Raw genomic sequence first — 24,712 nt, forward strand, 5'->3', positions numbered from 1 at the left:
TCTCTCTCTCTACCCTCAGTAGTAGTCTCCTCTCTCTCTCTCTACCCTCAGTAGTAGTCTCCTCTCTCTCTCTCTACCCTCAGTAGTAGTCTCCCTCTCTCTCTCTACCCTCAGTAGTAGTCTCCTCTCTCTCTCTCTACCCTCAGTAGTAGTCTCCTCTCTCTCTCTACCCTCAGTAGTAGTCTCTCTCTCTCTCTCTACCCTCAGTAGTAGTCTCCTCTCTCTCTCTACCCTCAGTAGTAGTCTCCTCTCTCTCTCTACCCTCAGTAGTAGTCTCCTCTCTCTCTCTACCCTCAGTAGTAGTCTCCTCTCTCTCTCTCTCTACCCTCAGTAGTAGTCTCCTCTCTCTCTCTACCCTCAGTAGTAGTCTCCCTCTCTCTCTCTACCCTCAGTAGTAGTCTCCTCTCTCTCTCTACCCTCAGTAGTAGTCTCCTCTCTCTCTCTCTACCCTCAGTAGTAGTCTCCTCTCTCTCTCTCTACCCTCAGTAGTAGTCTCCTCTCTCTCTCTACCCTCAGTAGTAGTCTCCCTCTCTCTCTCTACCCTCAGTAGTAGTCTCCTCTCTCTCTCTACCCTCAGTAGTAGTCTCCTCTCTCTCTCTACCCTCAGTAGTAGTCTCCTCTCTCTCTCTACCCTCAGTAGTAGTCTCCTCTCTCTCTCTCTACCCTCAGTAGTAGTCTCCTCTCTCTCTCTACCCTCAGTAGTAGTCTCCTCTCTCTCTCTACCCTCAGTAGTAGTCTCCTCTCTCTCTCTACCCTCAGTAGTAGTCTCCTCTCTCTCTCTACCCTCAGTAGTAGTCTCCTCTCTCTCTCTCTACCCTCAGTAGTAGTCTCCTCTCTCTCTCTACCCTCAGTAGTAGTCTCCTCTCTCTCTCTCTACCCTCAGTAGTAGTCTCCTCTCTCTCTCTACCCTCAGTAGTAGTCTCCCTCTCTCTCTCTACCCTCAGTAGTAGTCTCCTCTCTCTCTCTACCCTCAGTAGTAGTCTCCTCTCTCTCTCTACCCTCAGTAGTAGTCTCCTCTCTCTCTCTCTACCCTCAGTAGTAGTCTCCTCTCTCCTCTCTACCCTCAGTAGTAGTCTCCTCTCTCTCTCTACCCTCAGTAGTAGTCTCCTCTCTCTCTCTACCCTCAGTAGTAGTCTCCTCTCTCTCTCTACCCTCAGTAGTAGTCTCCTCTCTCTCTCTCTACCCTCAGTAGTAGTCTCCTCTCTCTCTCTCTACCCTCAGTAGTAGTCTCCTCTCTCTCTCTACCCTCAGTAGTAGTCTCCTCTCTCTCTCTCTACCCTCAGTAGTAGTCTCCTCTCTCTCTCTACCCTCAGTAGTAGTCTCCTCTCTCTCTCTACCCTCAGTAGTAGTCTCCTCTCTCTCTCTCTACCCTCAGTAGTAGTCTCCTCTCTCTCTCTACCCTCAGTAGTAGTCTCCTCTCTCTCTCTACCCTCAGTAGTAGTCTCCTCCTCTCTCTCTACCCTCAGTAGTAGTCTCCTCTCTCTCTCTACCCTCAGTAGTAGTCTCCTCTCTCTCTCTACCCTCAGTAGTAGTCTCCTCTCTCTCTCTACCCTCAGTAGTAGTCTCCTCTCTCTCTACCCTCAGTAGTAGTCTCCTCTCTCTCTCTCTACCCTCAGTAGTAGTCTCCTCTCTCTCTCTACCCTCAGTAGTAGTCTCCTCTCTCTCTCTACCCTCAGTAGTAGTCTCCTCTCTCTCTCTCTACCCTCAGTAGTAGTCTCCTCTCTCTCTCTCTACCCTCAGTAGTAGTCTCCTCTCTCTCTCTACCCTCAGTAGTAGTCTCCTCTCTCTCTCTACCCTCAGTAGTAGTCTCCTCTCTCTCTCTACCCTCAGTAGTAGTCTCCTCTCTCTCTACCCTCAGTAGTAGTCTCCCTCTCTCTCTCTACCCTCAGTAGTAGTCTCCTCTCTCTCTCTCTACCCTCAGTAGTAGTCTCCTCTCTCTCTCTACCCTCAGTAGTAGTCTCCTCTCTCTCTCTCTACCCTCAGTAGTAGTCTCCTCTCTCTCTCTCTACCCTCAGTAGTAGTCTCCTCTCTCTCTACCCTCAGTAGTAGTCTCCTCTCTCTCTCTCTACCCTCAGTAGTAGTCTCTCTCTCTCTCTCTACCCTCAGTAGTAGTCTCCTCTCTCTCTCTACCCTCAGTAGTAGTCTCCTCTCTCTCTCTACCCTCAGTAGTAGTCTCCTCTCTCTCTCTCTCTACCCTCAGTAGTAGTCTCCTCTCTCTCTCTCTACCCTCAGTAGTAGTCTCCTCTCTCTCTCTACCCTCAGTAGTAGTCTCCTCTCTCTCTCTACCCTCAGTAGTAGTCTCCTCTCTCTCTCTCTACCCTCAGTAGTAGTCTCCCTCTCTCTCTCTACCCTCAGTAGTAGTCTCCTCTCTCTCTCTACCCTCAGTAGTAGTCTCCTCTCTCTCTCTCTACCCTCAGTAGTAGTCTCCTCTCTCTCTCTCTACCCTCAGTAGTAGTCTCCTCTCTCTCTCTCTACCCTCAGTAGTAGTCTCCTCTCTCTCCTCTACCCTCAGTAGTAGTCTCCTCTCTCTCTCTCTACCCTCAGTAGTAGTCTCCTCTCTCTCTCTACCCTCAGTAGTAGTCTCCTCTCTCTCTCTACCCTCAGTAGTAGTCTCCTCTCTCTCTACCCTCAGTAGTAGTCTCCTCTCTCTCTACCCTCAGTAGTAGTCTCCTCTCTCTCTCTACCCTCAGTAGTAGTCTCCTCTCTCTCTACCCTCAGTAGTAGTCTCCTCTCTCTCTCTACCCTCAGTAGTAGTCTCCTCTCTCTCTCTCTACCCTCAGTAGTAGTCTCCTCTCTCTCTCTACCCTCAGTAGTAGTCTCCTCTCTCTCTCTCTACCCTCAGTAGTAGTCTCCTCTCTCTCTCTACCCTCAGTAGTAGTCTCTCTCTCTCTCTCTACCCTCAGTAGTAGTCTCCTCTCTCTCTCTCTACCCTCAGTAGTAGTCTCCTCTCTCTCTCTCTACCCTCAGTAGTAGTCTCCTCTCTCTCTCTCTACCCTCAGTAGTAGTCTCCTCTCTCTCTCTACCCTCAGTAGTAGTCTCCTCTCTCTCTCTACCCTCAGTAGTAGTCTCCTCTCTCTCTCTACCCTCAGTAGTAGTCTCCTCTCTCTCTCTCTCTACCCTCAGTAGTAGTCTCCTCTCTCTCTCTCTACCCTCAGTAGTAGTCTCCTCTCTCTCTCTACCCTCAGTAGTAGTCTCCTCTCTCTCTCTACCCTCAGTAGTAGTCTCCTCTCTCTCTCTCTACCCTCAGTAGTAGTCTCCTCTCTCTCTACCCTCAGTAGTAGTCTCCTCTCTCTCTCTCTACCCTCAGTAGTAGTCTCCTCTCTCTCTCTCTACCCTCAGTAGTAGTCTCCTCTCTCTCTCTCTACCCTCAGTAGTAGTCTCCTCTCTCTCTCTCTACCCTCAGTAGTAGTCTCCTCTCTCTCTCTACCCTCAGTAGTAGTCTCCTCTCTCTCTCTCTACCCTCAGTAGTAGTCTCCTCTCTCTCTCTACCCTCAGTAGTAGTCTCCTCTCTCTCTCTACCCTCAGTAGTAGTCTCCCCTCTCTCTCTACCCTCAGTAGTAGTCTCCTCTCTCTCTCTACCCTCAGTAGTAGTCTCCTCTCTCTCTCTCTACCCTCAGTAGTAGTCTCCTCTCTCTCTCTCTACCCTCAGTAGTAGTCTCCTCTCTCTCTCTACCCTCAGTAGTAGTCTCCTCTCCCTCTACCCTCAGTAGTAGTCTCCTCTCTCTCTCTCTACCCTCAGTAGTAGTCTCCTCTCTCTCCTCTACCCTCAGTAGTAGTCTCCTCTCTCTCTACCCTCAGTAGTAGTCTCCTCTCTCTCTCTACCCTCAGTAGTAGTCTCCTCTCTCTCTCTACCCTCAGTAGTAGTCTCCTCTCTCTCTCTCTACCCTCAGTAGTAGTCTCTCCTCTCTCTCTTTACCCTCAGTGTTGACATCTACCGGCTGTAGTGTCGTAGTGCTGAGATCTGGTTGGCTGTTGGAGTCCTGCAGCTGTCCAATCAGCTTCTCCACAGCACGCAGAGCGATGCGATCCTTCACCTCCTACACAGACATGGGTTCGTTTGGTGTCACCAGGTAAAAGGGTCACTACATGTATAGTAACGGGGTCACCAGGTCTCTCGTCGTCAGTACTGTACCTGTGTAACGGGGTCACCAGGTCTCTCGTCGTCAGTACTGTACCTGTGTAACGGGGTCACCAGGTCTCTCGTCGTCAGTACTGTACCTGTGTAACGGGGTCACCAGGTCTCTCGTTGTCAGTACTGTACCTGTGTAACGGGGTCACCAGGTCTCTCGTCGTCAGTACTGTACCTGTGTAACGGGGTCACCAGGTCTCTCGTCGTCAGTACTGTACCTGTGTAACGGGGTCACCAGGTCTCTGGTCGTCAGTACTGTACCTGTGTAACAGGGTCACCAGGTCTCTGGTCGTCAGTACTGTACCTGTGTAACAGGGTCACCAGGTCTCTCGTTGTCAGTACTGTACCTGTGTAACAGGGTCACCAGGTCTCTCGTTGTCAGTACTGTACCTGTGTAACGGGGTCACCAGGTCTCTCGTTGTCAGTACTGTACCTGTGTAACGGGGTCACCAGGTCTCTCGTTGTCAGTACTGTACCTGTGTAACTTGCTGTAACAGGGTCACCAGGTCTCTCGTCCTGTTGCCGTCAGCACTGAGCTCCAGACTGCTCAGCACTTTGGCGTAGAGACGGACTTCTGGAGCCGACGGGTCCTTCAGCATCTCACCGCACACACGCACTGCCAGGTAGTCATGGACACACACCTCCTGCCCCCCCCCCACACACACACACACACACACGTTTAGCCTCCAGAGAACACACTTCAGACAGAGGGATGAATAGTGATTCTACACGTTCTGATCAGTCATGGGAATAAATGTGCTGAAAACATGTTGTCTGGCTCACTATTTAAAAAAGCTTGTCGGATGAAAAATACAGGAGTTTTGGCGCCAGGTACAGCCGGCTAGCGCTAGCTAACGCTAACTATCAAAATAAATATATATATTTATTTATTACAAATCGAAAGTATTGATATATGGTCCAAAATAATATTGTGATATGCAACTATGGACCCCCCCATCACTATTGTATAGATGTTATATTAAATATTACCTGTGTGTTAGAGGCCTGTATAACTATGGACCCCCCCCCCATCACTACTGTATAGATGGTATAATGAGGTTGTATTACCTGTTGTATAGATGGTATAATGAGGTTGTACTACCTGTTGTATAGATGGTATAATGAGGTTGTATAGACGGTATAATGAGGTTGTATTACCTGTTGTATAGACGGTATAATGAGGTTGTATTACCTGTTGTATAGATGGTATAATGAGGTTGTATTACCTGTTGTATAGATGGTATAATGAGGTTGTATTACCTGTTGTATAGATGTTATAATGAGGTTGTATTACCTGTTGTATAGATGGTATAATGAGGTTGTATTACCTGTTGTATAGATGTTATAATGAGGTTGTATTACCTGTTGTATAGATGGTATAATGAGGTTGTATTACCTGTTGTATAGATGGTATAATGAGGTAGTACTACCTGTTGTATAGATGGTATAATGAGGTTGTATTACCTGTTGTATAGATGGTATGAGGTTGTATTACCTGTGGTATAGATGGTATAATGAGGTTGTATTACCTGTGGTATAGACGGTATAATGAGGTTGTATTACCTGTTGTATAGATGTTATAATGAGGTTGTATTACCTGTTGTATAGATGGTATAATGAGGTTGTATTACCTGTTGTATAGATGGTATAATGAGGTTGTATTACCTGTTGTATAGATAGTATAATGAGGTTGTATAGACGGTATAATGAGGTTGTATTACCTGTTGTATAGACGGTATAATGAGGTTGTATTACCTGTTGTATAGACGGTATAATGAGGTTGTATTACCTGTTGTATAGATGGTATAATGAGGTTGTATTACCTGTTGTATAGATGGTATAATGAGGTTGTATTACCTGTTGTATAGATGGTATAATGAGGTTGTATAACCTGTGGTATAGATGTTATAATGAGGTTGTATTACCTGTTGTATAGATGGTATAATGAGGTAGTATTACCTGTTGTATAGACAGTATAATGAGGTTGTATTACCTGTTGTATAGATGGTATAATGAGGTTGTATTACCTGTTGTATAGATGGTATAATGAGGTTGTATTACCTGTTGTATAGATGGTATAATGAGGTAGTATTACCTGTGGTATAGATGGTATAATGAGGTTGTATTACCTGTTGTATAGATGGTATAATGAGGTTGTATTACCTGTGGTATAGATGGTATAATGAGGTTGTATTACCTGTTGTATAGATGGTATAATGAGGTTGTATTACCTGTTGTATAGATGGTATGAGGTTGTATTACCTGTTGTATAGATGGTATAATGAGGTTGTATAGACGGTATAATGAGGTTGTATTACCTGTTGTATAGATGGTATAATGAGGTTGTATTACATGTTGTATAGATGGTATAATGAGGTTGTACTACCTGTTGTATAGATGGTATAATGAGGTTGTATAGACGGTATAATGAGGTTGTATTACCTGTTGTATAGACGGTATAATGAGGTTGTACTACCTGTTGTATAGACGGTATAATGAGGTTGTATAGACGGTATAATGAGGTTGTATTACCTGTTGTATAGATGGTATAATGAGGTAGTATTACCTGTGGTATAGACGGTATAATGAGGTTGTATTACCTGTTGTATAGATGTTATAATGAGGTTGTATTACCTGTTGTATAGATGGTATAATGAGGTTGTATTACCTGTTGTATAGATGGTATAATGAGGTTGTATAGACGGTATAATGAGGTTGTATTACCTGTTGTATAGACGGTATAATGAGGTTGTACTACCTGTTGTATAGATGGTATAATGAGGTTGTATTACCTGTTGTATAGATGGTATAATGAGGTTGTACTACCTGTTGTATAGATGGTATAATGAGGTTGTATAGACGGTATAATGAGGTTGTATTACCTGTTGTATAGACGGTATAATGAGGTTGTACTACCTGTTGTATAGACGGTATAATGAGGTTGTACTACCTGTGGGTCTCCAGGCTTTATGAGAGAGCTGGACCGCGTCAGCTCCACCAGCAGCTCTGCTACGTTTGTGACGTCCACCTCGGCCAGCGGAGACGTAGCCGGAGCGTTCAGCAGGGTCTGTAGGGTGGGCAGGAAACACTCCTCCACACACTCCTGGTGGGCCCTGAACACACACACACACACAGTCAGTATACACACTCCTGGTGGGCCCTGAACACACACACACAGTCAGTATACACACTCCTGGTGGGCCCTGAACACACACACACAGTCAGTATACACACTCCTGGTGGGCCCTGAACACACACACAGTCAGTAAACACGTAAATATGGATTCATGTAGTAACCAAAACGGTGTTAAACAAATCAAAAAATATATTTGAGATTTTACGAAGTAGCCACTCTTTGCCTTGATGACAGCTTTGCACCCGACCTCGACCCAAATGAGATGGTTTGGGATGAGTCGGAACGCGGAGTGAAGGGAAAGCAGCCAACAAGTGCTCAGCATATGTGGGAACTCCTTCAAGACTGTTGGAAAAGCATTCCAGGTGAAGCTGGTTGAGAGAATACCAAGCGTGGCTACTTTGAAGAATCTAAAATATATTTTGAATTGTTTAACACTTTTTTTGGTTACTACATGATTCCATATGTGTTATTTCATAGGTTTGATGTCTTCACTATTATTTTACAATGTAGAAAATAGTAAAAATAAAATAAAAACCCTTGAAGGAGGAGGTGTGTCCAAAATTTTAACTGGTCCTGTATATGTAGTGTATCTAGGGGTCAGAGTGTAGCTAGGGGTCAGAGTGTATCTAGGGGTCAGAGTGTAGCTAGGGGTCAGAGTGTATCTAGGGGTCAGAGTGTATCTAGGGGTCAGAGTGTATCTAGGGGTCAGAGTGTATCTAGGGGTCAGAGTGTAGCTAGGGGTCAGAGTGTAGCTAGGGGTCAGAGTGTAGCTAGGGGTCAGAGTGTATCTAGGGGTCAGAGTGTATCTAGGGGTCAGAGTGTATCTAGGGGTCAGAGTTTATCCCCAGTGTATCTAGGGGTCAGAGGTACCTGCTCTCCCGGGCGTACAGCTGGAAGAACACTCCGAGGCAGTGGCGTAGTCTGGTGTCGCCCTCGGTGACGGGGTTGTACCATAGCAACACCAATCGGGAGAGGAGCTTGGCACTGGTGATCCGCCCGGAATACATCAGCTTGGCCAGACCCTCCGCTGTCTCTGTACGCAGCTCAGACACCTGCACACACACACACACACACACACACACACACACACACACACACACACACACACACACACACACACACACACACACACACACACACACCGAATCATAAATCACACACACACACACACACACACACACACACACACACACACACACACACACACACACACACCGAATCATAAATACACACACACACACAGAATCATAAATATACACACAGAATCATAAATATACACACACACACACACACACACACACATCATACACACACACACACACACACACACACACACACACACACACACACACACACACACACACACACACACACACACACACACACACACACACACACACCCCGACTCATATACACACAGTGCGTCTTCCCAATACATTTTAAAATTGTCCAACAACTTCACATACCTGCATCCACAAACACACACACTTTCTAACACACACCTCGCTGTCCAGGAAGTCGGACAGCATCATCAGGATGGACTGAGCGGTGCTGCTTCCTTCCTCCTGCTCCTCCGGCTCCTCCCCTTTCTCCTGGTCTTCCTGGTCGGCTGGCGAATGGGAGGTCTGGTGGGCGGGGCCGGGTCGTTCAGCCAGCAGTGTGAATCCGTAGAGGAGAAGCAGGTCGACGACCGACCTCAGAGCGCTGATACGAATCTTAGCCTCGTCTAGCTGGGCGATCTACAGAGACCAGAGGGTCAATACCTCGTCTAGCTGGGCTATCTACAGAGACCAGAGGGTCAATACCTCGTCTAGCTGGGCTATCTACAGAGGGTCAATACCTCGTCTAGCTGGGCTATCTACAGAGGGTCAATACCTCGTCTAGCTGGGCTATCTACAGAGGGTCAATACCTCGTCTAGCTGGGCTATCTACAGAGACAGAGGGTCAATACCTCGTCTAGCTGGGCTATCTACAGAGACAGAGGGTCAATACCTCGTCTAGCTGGGCGATCTACAGAGACAGAGGGTCAATACCTCGTCTAGCTGGGCGATCTACAGAGACAGAGGGTCAATACCTCGTCTAGCTGGGCTATCTACAGAGACGGGTCAATACCTCGTCTAGCTGGGCTATCTACAGAGACAGAGGGTCAATACCTCGTCTAGCTGGGCGATCTACAGAGGGTCAATACCTCGTCTAGCTGGGCGATCTACAGAGACCAGAGGGTCAATACCTCGTCTAGCTGGGCTATCTACAGAGACCAGAGGGTCAATACCTCGTCTAGCTGGGCGATCTACAGAGACAGAGGGTCAATACCTCGTCTAGCTGGGCTATCTACAGAGGGTCAATACCTCGTCTAGCTGGGCGATCTACAGAGACAGAGGGTCAATACCTCGTCTAGCTGGGCTATCTACAGAGACAGAGGGTCAATACCTCGTCTAGCTGGGCTATCTACAGAGGGTCAATACCTCGTCTAGCTGGGCGATCTACAGAGACCAGAGGGTCAATACCTCGTCTAGCTGGGCTATCTACAGAGACAGAGGGTCAATACCTCGTCTAGCTGGGCTATCTACAGAGGGTCAATACCTCGTCTAGCTGGGCGATCTACAGAGACCAGAGGGTCAATACCTCGTCTAGCTGGGCGATCTACAGAGACAGAGGGTCAATACCTCGTCTAGCTGGGCTATCTACAGAGACCAGAGGGTCAATACCTCGTCTAGCTGGGCGATCTACAGAGACCAGAGGGTCAATACCTCGTCTAGCTGGGCGATCTACAGAGACCAGAGGGTCAATACCTCGTCTAGCCGGGCTATCTACAGAGACAGAGGATCAATACCTCGTCTAGCTGGGCTATCTACAGAGGGTCAATACCTCGTCTAGCTGGGCTATCTACAGAGACAGAGGGTCAATACCTCGTCTAGCCGGGCGATCTACAGAGACCAGAGGGTCAATACCTCGTCTAGCTGGGCTATCTACAGAGACAGAGGATCAATACCTCGTCTAGCTGGGCTATCTACAGAGGGTCAATAACTCGTCTAGCTGGGCTATCTACAGAGGGTCAATACCTCGTCTAGCTGGGCTATCTACAGAGGGTCAATACCTCGTCTAGCTGGGCTATCTACAGAGACCAGAGGGTCAATACCTCGTCTAGCTGGGCTATCTACAGAGACCAGAGGGTCAATACCTCGTCTAGCCGGGCTATCTACAGAGACCAGAGGGTCAATACCTCGTCTAGCTGGGCGATCTACAGAGACCAGAGGGTCAATACCTCGTCTAGCTGGGCGATCTACAGAGACCAGAGGGTCAATACCTCGTCTAGCTGGGCTATCTACAGAGGGTCAATACCTCGTCTAGCTGGGCGATCTACAGAGACAGAGGGTCAATACCTCGTCTAGCTGGGCTATCTACAGAGACAGAGGATCAATACCTCGTCTAGCTGGGCTATCTACAGAGACAGAGGTCAATACCTCGTCTAGCTGGGCTATCTACAGAGACAGAGGGTCAATACCTCGTCTAGCTGGGCTATCTACAGAGGGTCAATACCTCGTCTAGCTGGGCTATCTACAGAGGGTCAATACCTCGTCTAGCTGGGCGATCTACAGAGGGTCAATACCTCGTCTAGCTGGGCTATCTACAGAGGGTCAATACCTCGTCTAGCCGGGCTATCTACAGAGACAGAGGGTCAATACCTCGTCTAGCTGGGCTATCTACAGAGGGTCAATACCTCGTCTAGCCGGGCTATCTACAGAGGGTCAATACCTCGTCTAGCTGGGCATCTACAGAGGGTCAATACCTCGTCTAGCTGGGCTATCTACAGAGACAGAGGGTCAATACCTCGTCTAGCTCGGGCTATCTACAGAGACAGAGGGTCAATACCTCGTCTAGCTGGGCTATCTACAGAGGGTCAATACCTCGTCTAGCTGGGCTATCTACAGAGGGTCAATACCTCGTCTAGCTGGGCTATCTACAGAGACCAGAGGGTCAATACCTCGTCTAGCCGGGCTATCTACAGAGACAGAGGGTGATGCTGACCTCGTCTAGCCGGGCGATCTACAGAGACAGAGGGTCAATACCTCGTCTAGCCGGGCTATCTACAGAGACAGAGGGTCAATACCTCGTCTAGCTGGGCTATCTACAGAGACAGAGGGTCAATACCTCGTCTAGCCGGGCTATCTACAGAGACAGAGGGTCAATACCTCGTCTAGCTGGGCTATCTACAGAGGGTCAATACCTCGTCTAGCTGGGCGATCTACAGAGGGTCAATACCTCGTCTAGCCGGGCTATCTACAGAGACCAGAGGGTGATGCTGACCTCGTCTAGCCGGGCGATCTACAGAGACAGAGGGTCAATACCTCGTCTAGCCGGGCTATCTACAGAGACAGAGGGTCAATACCTCGTCTAGCTCGGGCGTATCTACAGAGACAGAGGGTCAATACCTCGTCTAGCCTGGGCTATCTACAGAGACAGAGGGTCAATACCTCGTCTAGCCGGGCTATCTACAGAGACAGAGGGTCAATACCTCGTCTAGCTGGGCTGATCTACAGAGGGTCAATACCTCGTCTAGCCGGGCTATCTACAGAGACCAGAGGGTGATGCTGACCTCGTCTAGCCGGGCGATCTACAGAGACAGAGGGTCAATACCTCGTCTAGCCGGGCTATCTACAGAGACAGAGGGTCAATACCTCGTCTAGCCGGGCGATCTACAGAGACAGAGGGTCAATACCTCGTCTAGCCGGGCTATCTACAGAGACAGAGGGTCAATACCTCGTCTAGCTGGGCTATCTACAGAGGGTCAATACCTCGTCTAGCCGGGCTATCTACAGAGACAGAGGGTCAATACCTCGTCTAGCCGGGCGATCTACAGAGACAGAGGGTCAATACCTCGTCTAGCCGGGCGATCTACAGAGACAGATGGTGTTATTATTGTGTTACCTGCAGCAGCAGCACCAGATGTGTGTTGACCAGGTCTTTGCTGTGCAGAGCACAGGTCCCCAAACACAGGACTGCCATGTTCCTCACCGCTGGCTGGGCGTTGGATATACTGGGCAGGATCTGACGGGAGGGAGGAGAGGGAGAGGGAGGAGAGGGAGAGGGAGAGGGAGAGGGAGGGAGGGAGAGGGAGGGAGGGAGGGAGGGAGGGAGGGAGGGAGGGAGGGAGGGAGGGAGGGAGGGAGGGAGAAGAGAGGGGAGATCTGTTATCTTATTTGGCCTTTTACAGGAATTTGTCTGAGGACATGGTGGGTCCAGTATGTTAGTCAGTACCAGAGAGGACATGGTGGGTCCAGTATGTTAGTCAGTACCAGAGAGGACATGGTGGGTCCAGTATGTTAGTCAGTACCAGAGAGGACATGGTGGGTCCAGTATGTTAGTCAGTACCAGAGAGGACATGGTGGGTCCAGTATGTTAGACAGTACCAGAGAGGACATGGTGGGTCCAGTATGTTAGGTTAGTCAGTACCAGAGAGGACATGGTGGGTCCAGTATGTTAGTCAGTACCAGAGAGGACATGGTGGGTCCAGTATGTTAGGTTAGTCAGTACCAGAGAGGACATGGTGGGTCCAGTATGTTAGGTTAGTCAGTACCAGAGAGGACATGGTGGGTCCAGTATGTTAGGTTAGACAGTACCAGAGAGGACATGGTGGGTCCAGTATGTTAGGTTAGACAGTACCAGAGAGGACATGGTGGGTCCAGTATGTTAGGTTAGACAGTACCAGAGAGGACATGGTGGGTCCAGTATGTTAGGTTAGTCAGTACCAGAGAGGACATGGTGGGTCCAGTATGTTAGGTTAGACAGTACCAGAGAGGACATGGTGGGTCCAGTATGTTAGGTTAGACAGTACCAGAGAGGACATGGTGGGTCCAGTATGTTAGGTTAGTCAGTACCAGAGAGGACATGGTGGGTCCAGTATGTTAGGTTAGTCAGTACCAGAGAGGACATGGTGGGTCCAGTATGTTAGTCAGTACCAGAGAGGACATGGTGGGTCCAGTATGTTAGTCAGTACCAGAGAGGACATGGTGGGTCCAGTATGTTAGGTTAGACAGTACCAGAGAGGACATGGTGGGTCCAGTATGTTAGGTTAGACAGTACCAGAGAGGACATGGTGGGTCCAGTATGTTAGGTTAGACAGTACCAGAGAGGACATGGTGGGTCCAGTATGTTAGGTTAGACAGTACCAGAGAGGACATGGTGGGTCCAGTATGTTAGGTTAGACAGTACCAGAGAGGACATGGTGGGTCCAGTATGTTAGGTTAGACAGTACCAGAGAGGACATGGTGGGTCCAGTATGTTAGGTTAGACAGTACCAGAGAGGACATGGTGGGTCCAGTATGTTAGGTTAGACAGTACCAGAGAGGACATGGTGGGTCCAGTATGTTAGGTTAGACAGTACCAGAGAGGACATGGTGGGTCCAGTATGTTAGGTTAGACAGTACCAGAGAGGACATGGTGGGTCCAGTATGTTAGGTTAGTCAGTACCAGAGAGGACATGGTGGGTCCAGTATGTTAGGTTAGACAGTACCAGAGAGGACATGGTGGGTCCAGTATGTTAGGTTAGTCAGTACCAGAGAGGACATGGTGGGTCCAGTATGTTAGGTTAGACAGTACCAGAGAGGACATGGTGGGTCCAGTATGTTAGGTTAGACAGTACCAGAGAGGACATGGTGGGTCCAGTATGTTAGGTTAGACAGTACCAGAGAGGACATGGTGGGTCCAGTATGTTAGGTTAGTCAGTACCAGAGAGGACATGGTGGGTCCAGTATGTTAGGTTAGTCAGTACCAGAGAGGACATGGTGGGTCCAGTATGTTAGGTTAGTCAGTACCAGAGAGGACATGGTGGGTCCAGTATGTTAGGTTAGCAGTACCAGAGAGGACATGGTGGGTCCAGTATGTTAGGTTAGCAGTACCAGAGAGGACATGGTGGGTCCAGTATGTTAGTCAGTACCAGAGAGGACATGGTGGGTCCAGTATGTTAGGTTAGACAGTACCAGAGAGGACATGGTGGGTCCAGTATGTTAGGTTAGACAGTACCAGAGAGGACATGGTGGGTCCAGTATGTTAGGTTAGACAGTACCAGAGAGGACATGGTGGGTCCAGTATGTTAGGTTAGTCAGTACCAGAGAGGACATGGTGGGTCCAGTATGTTAGGTTAGTCAGTACCAGAGAGGACATGGTGGGTCCAGTATGTTAGGTTAGTCAGTACCAGAGAGGACATGGTGGGTCCAGTATGTTAGGTTAGACAGTACCAGAGAGGACATGGTGGGTCCAGTATGTTAGGTTAGACAGTACCAGAGAGGACATGGTGGGTCCAGTATGTTAGGTTAGACAGTACCAGAGAGGACATGGTGGGTCCAGTATGTTAGGTTAGACAGTACCAGAGAGGACATGGTGGGTCCAGTATGTTAGGTTAGACAGTACCAGAGAGGACATGGTGGGTCCAGTATGTTAGGTTAGACAGTACCAGAGAGGACATGGTGGGTCCAGTAGTTAGCAGTACCAGAGAGGACATGGTGGGTCCAGTATGTTAGACAGTACCAGAGAGGACATGGTGGGTCCAGTATGTTAGGTTAGACAGTACCAGAGAGGACATGGTGGGTCCAGTATGTTAGGTTAGACAGTACCAGAGAGGACATGGTGGGTCCAGTATGTTAGGTTAGTCAGTACCAGAGAGGACATGGTGGGTCCAGTATGTTAGGTTAGACAGTACCAGAGAGGACATGGTGGGTCCAGTATGTTAGGTTAGACAGTACCAGAGAGGACATGGTGGGTCCAGTATGTTAGGTTAGACAGTACCAGAGAGGACATGGTGGGTCCAGTATGTTAGACAGTACCAGAGAGGACATGGTGGGTCCAGTATGTTAGGTTAGACAGTACCAGAGAGGACATGGTGGGTCCAGTATGTTAGGTTAGACAGTACCAGAGAGGACATGGTGGGTCCAGTATGTTAGGTTAGACAGTACCAGAGAGGACATGGTGGGTCCAGTATGTTAGGTTAGTCAGTACCAGAGAGGACATGGTGGGTCCAGTATGTTAGGTTAGTCAGTACCAGAGAGGACATGGTGGGTCCAGTATGTTAGGTTAGACAGTACCAGAGAGGACATGGTGGGTCCAGTATGTTAGGTTAGACAGTACCAGAGAGGACATGGTGGGTCCAGTATGTTAGGTTAGACAGTACCAGAGAGGACATGGTGGGTCCAGTATGTTAGGTTAGCAGTACCAGAGAGGACATGGTGGGTCCAGTATGTTAGGTTAGACAGTACCAGAGAGGACATGGTGGGTCCAGTATGTTAGGTTAGACAGTACCAGAGAGGACATGGTGGGTCCAGTATGTTAGGTTAGACAGTACCAGAGAGGACATGGTGGGTCCAGTATGTTAGGTTAGACAGTACCAGAGAGGACATGGTGGGTCCAGTATGTTAGGTTAGACAGTACCAGAGAGGACATGGTGGGTCCAGTATGTTAGGTTAGACAGTACCAGAGAGGACATGGTGGGTCCAGTATGTTAGGTTAGACAGTACCAGAGAGGACATGGTGGGTCCAGTATGTTAGGTTAGACAGTACCAGAGAGGACATGGTGGGTCCAGTATGTTAGGTTAGACAGTACCAGAGAGGACATGGTGGGTCCAGTATGTTAGGTTAGACAGTACCAGAGAGGACATGGTGGGTCCAGTATGTTAGGTTAGTCAGTACCAGAGAGGACATGGTGGGTCCAGTATGTTAGGTTAGACAGTACCAGAGAGGACATGGTGGGTCCAGTATGTTAGGTTAGACAGTACCAGAGAGGACATGGTGGGTCCAGTATGTTAGGTTAGACAGTACCAGAGAGGACATGGTGGGTCCAGTATGTTAGGTTAGTCAGTACCAGAGAGGACATGGTGGGTCCAGTATGTTAGGTTAGACAGTACCAGAGAGGACATGGTGGGTCCAGTATGTTAGGTTAGACAGTACCAGAGAGGACATGGTGGGTCCAGTATGTTAGGTTAGACAGTACCAGAGAGGACATGGTGGGTCCAGTATGTTAGTCAGTACCAGAGAGGACATGGTGGGTCCAGTATGTTAGGTTAGACAGTACCAGAGAGGACATGGTGGGTCCAGTATGTTAGGTTAGACAGTACCAGAGAGGACATGGTGGGTCCAGTATGTTAGGTTAGTCAGTACCAGAGAGGACATGGTGGGTCCAGTATGTTAGGTTAGACAGTACCAGAGAGGACATGGTGGGTCCAGTATGTTAGGTTAGACAGTACCAGAGAGGACATGGTGGGTCCAGTATGTTAGGTTAGTCAGTACCAGAGAGGACATGGTGGGTCCAGTATGTTAGTACAGTACCAGAGAGGACATGGTGGGTCCAGTATGTTAGGTTAGACAGTACCAGAGAGGACATGGTGGGTCCAGTATGTTAGTCAGTTCCAGAGCAGTACCAGAGAGGACATGGTGGGTCCAGTATGTTAGGTTAGACAGTACCAGAGAGGACATGGTGGGTCCAGTATGTTAGGTTAGACAGTACCAGAGAGGACATGGTGGGTCCAGTATGTTAGGTTAGACAGTACCAGAGAGGACATGGTGGGTCCAGTATGTTAGGTTAGCAGTACCAGAGAGGACATGGTGGGTCCAGTATGTTAGGTTAGACAGTACCAGAGAGGACATGGTGGGTCCAGTATGTTAGGTTAGACAGTACCAGAGAGGACATGGTGGGTCCAGTATGTTAGGTTAGACAGTACCAGAGAGGACATGGTGGGTCCAGTATGTTAGGTTAGACAGTACCAGAGAGGACATGGTGGGTCCAGTATGTTAGGTTAGACAGTACCAGAGAGGACATGGTGGGTCCAGTATGTTAGGTTAGTCAGTACCAGAGAGGACATGGTGGGTCCAGTATGTTAGGTTAGACAGTACCAGAGAGGACATGGTGGGTCCAGTATGTTAGGTTAGTCAGTACCAGAGAGGACATGGTGGGTCCAGTATGTTAGGTTAGACAGTACCAGAGAGGACATGGTGGGTCCAGTATGTTAGGTTAGTCAGTACCAGAGAGGACATGGTGGGTCCAGTATGTTAGGTTAGACAGTACCAGAGAGGACATGGTGGGTCCAGTATGTTAGGTTAGACAGTACCAGAGAGGACATGGTGGGTCCAGTATGTTAGGTTAGACAGTACCAGAGAGGACATGGTGGGTCCAGTATGTTAGGTTAGTCAGTACCAGAGAGGACATGGTGGGTCCAGTATGTTAGGTTAGACAGTACCAGAGAGGACATGGTGGGTCCAGTATGTTAGGTTAGTCAGTACCAGAGAGGACATGGTGGGTCCAGTATGTTAGGTTAGACAGTACCAGAGAGGACATGGTGGGTCCAGTATGTTAGGTTAGTCAGTACCAGAGAGGACATGGTGGGTCCAGTATGTTAGGTTAGACAGTACCAGAGAGGACATGGTGGGTCCAGTATGTTAGGTTAGACAGTACCAGAGAGGACATGGTGGGTCCAGTATGTTAGGTTAGACAGTACCAGAGAGGACATGGTGGGTCCAGTATGTTAGGTTAGACAGTACCAGAGAGGACATGGTGGGTCCAGTATGTTAGGTTAGACAGTACCAGAGAGGACATGGTGGGTCCAGTATGTTAGGTTAGTCAGTACCAGAGAGGACATGGTGGGTCCAGTATGTTAGGTTAGACAGTACCAGAGAGGACATGGTGGGTCCAGTATGTTAGGTTAGACAGTACCAGAGAGGACATGGTGGGTCCAGTATGTTAGGTTAGACAGTACCAGAGAGGACATGGTGGGTCCAGTATGTTAGGTTAGACAGTACCAGAGAGGACATGGTGGGTCCAGTATGTTAGGTTAGACAGTACCAGAGAGGACATGGTGGGTCCAGTATGTTAGGTTAGACAGTACCAGAGAGGACATGGTGGGTCCAGTATGTTAGGTTAGACAGTACCAGAGAGGACATGGTGGGTCCAGTATGTTAGGTTAGACAGTACCAGAGAGGACATGGTGGGTCCAGTATGTTAGGTTAGTCAGTACCAGAGAGGACATGGTGGGTCCAGTATGTTAGGTTAGACAGTACCAGAGAGGACATGGTGGGTCCAGTATGTTAGGTTAGACAGTACCAGAGAGGACATGGTGGGTCCAGTATGTTAGGTTAGTCAGTACCAGAGAGGACATGGTGGGTCCAGTATGTTAGGTTAGTCAGTACCAGAGAGGACATGGTGGGTCCAGTATGTTAGGTTAGTCAGTACCAGAGAGGACATGGTGGGTCCAGTATGTTAGGTTAGTCAGTACCAGAGAGGACATGGTGGGTCCAGTATGTTAGGTTAGACAGTACCAGAGAGGACATGGTGGGTCCAGTATGTTAGGTTAGTCAGTACCAGAGAGGACATGGTGGGTCCAGTATGTTAGGTTAGACAGTACCAGAGAGGACATGGTGGGTCCAGTATGTTAGGTTAGTCAGTACCAGAGAGGACATGGTGGGTCCAGTATGTTAGGTTAGTCAGTACCAGAGAGGACATGGTGGGTCCAGTATGTTAGGTTAGACAGTACCAGAGAGGACATGGTGGGTCCAGTATGTTAGTCAGTACCAGAGAGGACATGGTGGGTCCAGTATGTTAGTCAGTACCAGAGAGGACATGGTGGGTCCAGTATGTTAGGTTAGACAGTACCAGAGAGGACATGGTGGGTCCAGTATGTTAGGTTAGACAGTACCAGAGAGGACATGGTGGGTCCAGTATGTTAGGTTAGACAGTACCAGAGAGGACATGGTGGGTCCAGTATGTTAGGTTAGACAGTACCAGAGAGGACATGGTGGGTCCAGTATGTTAGGTTAGACAGTACCAGAGAGGACATGGTGGGTCCAGTATGTTAGGTTAGTCAGTACCAGAGAGGACATGGTGGGTCCAGTATGTTAGGTTAGACAGTACCAGAGAGGACATGGTGGGTCCAGTATGTTAGGTTAGACAGTACCAGAGAGGACATGGTGGGTCCAGTATGTTAGGTTAGACAGTACCAGAGAGGACATGGTGGGTCCAGTATGTTAGGTTAGTCAGTACCAGAGAGGACATGGTGGGTCCAGTATGTTAGGTTAGTCAGTACCAGAGAGGACATGGTGGGTCCAGTATGTTAGGTTAGACAGTACCAGAGAGGACATGGTGGGTCCAGTATGTTAGGTTAGACAGTACCAGAGAGGACATGGTGGGTCCAGTATGTTAGGTTAGTCAGTACCAGAGAGGACATGGTGGGTCCAGGGTCCAGTATGTTAGGTTAGTCAGTACCAGAGAGGACATGGTGGGTCCAGTATGTTAGGTTAGACAGTACCAGAGAGGACATGGTGGGTCCAGTATGTTAGGTTAGTCAGTACCAGAGAGGACATGGTGGGTCCAGTATGTTAGGTTAGTCAGTACCAGAGAGGACATGGTGGGTCCAGTATGTTAGGTTAGACAGTACCAGAGAGGACATGGTGGGTCCAGTATGTTAGGTTAGTCAGTACCAGAGAGGACATGGTGGGTCCAGTATGTTAGGTTAGACAGTACCAGAGAGGACATGGTGGGTCCAGTATGTTAGGTTAGACAGTACCAGAGAGGACATGGTGGGTCCAGTATGTTAGGTTAGACAGTACCAGAGAGGACATGGTGGGTCCAGTATGTTAGGTTAGTCAGTACCAGAGAGGACATGGTGGGTCCAGTATGTTAGGTTAGACAGTACCAGAGAGGACATGGTGGGTCCAGTATGTTAGGTTAGTCAGTACCAGAGAGGACATGGTGGGTCCAGTATGTTAGGTTAGACAGTACCAGAGAGGACATGGTGGGTCCAGTATGTTAGGTTAGACAGTACCAGAGAGGACATGGTGGGTCCAGTATGTTAGGTTAGACAGTACCAGAGAGGACATGGTGGGTCCAGTATGTTAGGTTAGACAGTACCAGAGAGGACATGGTGGGTCCAGTATGTTAGGTTAGACAGTACCAGAGAGGACATGGTGGGTCCAGTATGTTAGGTTAGACAGTACCAGAGAGGACATGGTGGGTCCAGTATGTTAGGTTAGACAGTACCAGAGAGGACATGGTGGGTCCAGTATGTTAGGTTAGACAGTACCAGAGAGGACATGGTGGGTCCAGTATGTTAGGTTAGTCAGTACCAGAGAGGACATGGTGGGTCCAGTATGTTAGGTTAGACAGTACCAGAGAGGACATGGTGGGTCCAGTATGTTAGGTTAGACAGTACCAGAGAGGACATGGTGGGTCCAGTATGTTAGGTTAGACAGTACCAGAGAGGACATGGTGGGTCCAGTATGTTAGGTTAGACAGTACCAGAGAGGACATGGTGGGTCCAGTATGTTAGGTTAGACAGTACCAGAGAGGACATGGTGGGTCCAGTATGTTAGGTTAGACAGTACCAGAGAGGACATGGTGGGTCCAGTATGTTAGTCAGTACCAGAGAGGACATGGTGGGTCCAGTATGTTAGGTTAGACAGTACCAGAGAGGACATGGTGGGTCCAGTATGTTAGGTTAGACAGTACCAGAGAGGACATGGTGGGTCCAGTATGTTAGGTTAGACAGTACCAGAGAGGACATGGTGGGTCCAGTATGTTAGGTTAGTCAGTACCAGAGAGGACATGGTGGGTCCAGTATGTTAGGTTAGACAGTACCAGAGAGGACATGGTGGGTCCAGTATGTTAGGTTAGACAGTACCAGAGAGGACATGGTGGGTCCAGTATGTTAGGTTAGTCAGTACCAGAGAGGACATGGTGGGTCCAGTATGTTAGTCAGTACCAGAGAGGACATGGTGGGTCCAGTATGTTAGGTTAGTCAGTACCAGAGAGGACATGGTGGGTCCAGTATGTTAGGTTAGTCAGTACCAGAGAGGACATGGTGGGTCCAGTATGTTAGGTTAGACAGTACCAGAGAGGACATGGTGGGTCCAGTATGTTAGGTTAGACAGTACCAGAGAGGACATGGTGGGTCCAGTATGTTAGGTTAGACAGTACCAGAGAGGACATGGTGGGTCCAGTATGTTAGTACAGTACCAGAGAGGACATGGTGGGTCCAGTATGTTAGTCAGTACCAGAGAGGACATGGTGGGTCCAGTATGTTAGGTTAGACAGTACCAGAGAGGACATGGTGGGTCCAGTATGTTAGGTTAGACAGTACCAGAGAGGACATGGTGGGTCCAGTATGTTAGGTTAGACAGTACCAGAGAGGACATGGTGGGTCCAGTATGTTAGACAGTACCAGAGAGGACATGGTGGGTCCAGTATGTTAGGTTAGACAGTACCAGAGAGGACATGGTGGGTCCAGTATGTTAGGTTAGACAGTACCAGAGAGGACATGGTGGGTCCAGTATGTTAGGTTAGACAGTACCAGAGAGGACATGGTGGGTCCAGTATGTTAGGTTAGACAGTACCAGAGAGGACATGGTGGGTCCAGTATGTTAGGTTAGACAGTACCAGAGAGGACATGGTGGGTCCAGTATGTTAGGTTAGTCAGTACCAGAGAGGACATGGTGGGTCCAGTATGTTAGGTTAGACAGTACCAGAGAGGACATGGTGGGTCCAGTATGTTAGGTTAGACAGTACCAGAGAGGACATGGTGGGTCCAGTATGTTAGGTTAGACAGTACCAGAGAGGACATGGTGGGTCCAGTATGTTAGGTTAGACAGTACCAGAGAGGACATGGTGGGTCCAGTATGTTAGGTTAGTCAGTACCAGAGAGGACATGGTGGGTCCAGTATGTTAGGTTAGACAGTACCAGAGAGGACATGGTGGGTCCAGTATGTTAGGTTAGTCAGTACCAGAGAGGACATGGTGGGTCCAGTACGTTAGACAGTACCAGAGAGGACATGGTGGGTCCAGTATGTTAGGTTAGACAGTACCAGAGAGGACATGGTGGGTCCAGTATGTTAGGTTAGACAGTACCAGAGAGGACATGGTGGGTCCAGTATGTTAGGTTAGACAGTACCAGAGAGGACATGGTGGGTCCAGTATGTTAGGTTAGACAGTACCAGAGAGGACATGGTGGGTCCAGTAGTTAGTCAGTACCAGAGAGGACATGGTGGGTCAGTATGTTAGTCAGTACCAGAGAGGACATGGTGGGTCCAGTATGTTAGGTTAGTCAGTACCAGAGAGGACATGGTGGGTCCAGTATGTTAGGTAGCAGTACCAGAGAGGACATGGTGGGTCCAGTATGTTAGGTTAGACAGTACCAGAGAGGACATGGTGGGTCCAGTATGTTAGGTTAGACAGTACCAGAGAGGACATGGTGGGTCCAGTATGTTAGGTTAGACAGTACCAGAGAGGACATGGTGGGTCCAGTATGTTAGGTTAGTCAGTACCAGAGAGGACATGGTGGGTCCAGTATGTTAGGTTAGTCAGTACCAGAGAGGACATGGTGGGTCCAGTATGTTAGGTTAGACAGTACCAGAGAGGACATGGTGGGTCCAGTATGTTAGGTTAGTCAGTACCAGAGAGGACATGGTGGGTCCAGTATGTAGGTTAGACAGTACCAGAGAGGACATGGTGGGTCCAGTATGTTAGGTTAGACAGTACCAGAGAGGACATGGTGGGTCCAGTATGTTAGGTTAGACAGTACCAGAGAGGACATGGTGGGTCCAGTATGTTAGGTTAGACAGTACCAGAGAGGACATGGTGGGTCCAGTATGTTAGGTTAGACAGTACCAGAGAGGACATGGTGGGTCCAGTATGTTAGGTTAGACAGTACCAGAGAGGACATGGTGGGTCCAGTATGTTAGGAGCAGTACCAGAGAGGACATGGTGGGTCCAGTATGTTAGGTTAGACAGTACCAGAGAGGACATGGTGGGTCCAGTATGTTAGGTTAGTCAGTACCAGAGAGGACATGGTGGGTCCAGTATGTTAGGTTAGTCAGTACCAGAGAGGACATGGTGGGTCCAGTATGTTAGGTTAGTCAGTACCAGAGAGGACATGGTGGGTCCAGTATGTTAGGTTAGACAGTACCAGAGAGGACATGGTGGGTCCAGTATGTTAGGTTAGTCAGTACCAGAGAGGACATGGTGGGTCCAGTATGTTAGGTTAGTCAGTACCAGAGAGGACATGGTGGGTCCAGTATGTTAGGTTAGCAGTACCAGAGAGGACATGGTGGGTCCAGTATGTTAGGTTAGACAGTACCAGAGAGGACATGGTGGGTCCAGTATGTTAGGTTAGACAGTACCAGAGAGGACATGGTGGGTCCAGTATGTTAGGTTAGTCAGTACCAGAGAGGACATGGTGGGTCCAGTATGTTAGGTTAGACAGTACCAGAGAGGACATGGTGGGTCCAGTATGTTAGGTTAGTCAGTACCAGAGAGGACATGGTGGGTCCAGTATGTTAGGTTAGACAGTACCAGAGAGGACATGGTGGGTCCAGTATGTTAGGTTAGTCAGTACCAGAGAGGACATGGTGGGTCCAGTATGTTAGGTTAGACAGTACCAGAGAGGACATGGTGGGTCCAGTATGTTAGGTTAGTCAGTACCAGAGAGGACATGGTGGGTCCAGTATGTTAGGTTAGACAGTACCAGAGAGGACATGGTGGGTCCAGTATGTTAGTCAGTACCAGAGAGGACATGGTGGGTCCAGTATGTTAGGTTAGACAGTACCAGAGAGGACATGGTGGGTCCAGTATGTTAGGTTAGTCAGTACCAGAGAGGACATGGTGGGTCCAGTATGTTAGGTTAGACAGTACCAGAGAGGACATGGTGGGTCCAGTATGTTAGGTTAGACAGTACCAGAGAGGACATGGTGGGTCCAGTATGTTAGACAGTACCAGAGAGGACATGGTGGGTCCAGTATGTTAGGTTAGACAGTACCAGAGAGGACATGGTGGGTCCAGTATGTTAGGTTAGACAGTACCAGAGAGGACATGGTGGGTCCAGTATGTTAGACAGTACCAGAGAGGACATGGTGGGTCCAGTATGTTAGGTTAGACAGTACCAGAGAGGACATGGTGGGTCCAGTATGTTAGGTTAGTCAGTACCAGAGAGGACATGGTGGGTCCAGTATGTTAGGTTAGTCAGTACCAGAGAGGACATGGTGGGTCCAGTATGTTAGGTTAGACAGTACCAGAGAGGACATGGTGGGTCCAGTATGTTAGGTTAGTCAGTACCAGAGAGGACATGGTGGGTCCAGTATGTTAGGTTAGACAGTACCAGAGAGGACATGGTGGGTCCAGTATGTTAGGTTAGACAGTACCAGAGAGGACATGGTGGGTCCAGTATGTTAGGTTAGACAGTACCAGAGAGGACATGGTGGGTCCAGTATGTTAGGTTAGACAGTACCAGAGAGGACATGGTGGGTCCAGTATGTTAGGTTAGACAGTACCAGAGAGGACATGGTGGGTCCAGTATGTTAGGTTAGTCAGTACCAGAGAGGACATGGTGGGTCCAGTATGTTAGGTTAGACAGTACCAGAGAGGACATGGTGGGTCCAGTATGTTAGGTTAGACAGTACCAGAGAGGACATGGTGGGTC

At 48.7% G+C, this 24,712-nt stretch overlaps 1 protein-coding gene and 1 long non-coding RNA gene across 4 annotated transcripts in view; both read right to left on the minus strand.

Moving 5' to 3' along the window:
- ncapg (non-SMC condensin I complex, subunit G) overlaps positions 1-24,712 on the minus strand; it is a 76,059-nt gene that overhangs the window by 1,597 nt on the left and 49,750 nt on the right. For all 3 annotated transcript variants that reach the window (XM_082973774.1, NM_001173579.1, XM_082973775.1), the window contains 6 exon segments: positions 12,195-12,314; positions 8,768-9,004; positions 8,136-8,317; positions 7,080-7,242; positions 4,606-4,773; positions 3,917-4,037 (listed from right to left, as the gene is read on the minus strand). In XM_082973774.1, the coding sequence (XP_082829900.1) occupies positions 3,917-4,037; positions 4,606-4,773; positions 7,080-7,242; positions 8,136-8,317; positions 8,768-9,004; positions 12,195-12,314 (991 nt within the window).
- LOC145878583 (uncharacterized) lies at positions 1,507-3,906 on the minus strand. The gene is made up of 2 exons (XR_014392020.1): positions 2,627-3,906; positions 1,507-2,222 (listed from the first exon to the last, which is right to left on the minus strand). It is a non-coding gene; the product is annotated as an uncharacterized LOC145878583 (long non-coding RNA).

This window comes from Salmo salar, chromosome 04, assembly GCF_965601325.2.
Source record: "Salmo salar chromosome 04, fSalSal1, whole genome shotgun sequence".
Lineage (NCBI taxonomy): Eukaryota > Metazoa > Chordata > Actinopteri > Salmoniformes > Salmonidae > Salmo > Salmo salar.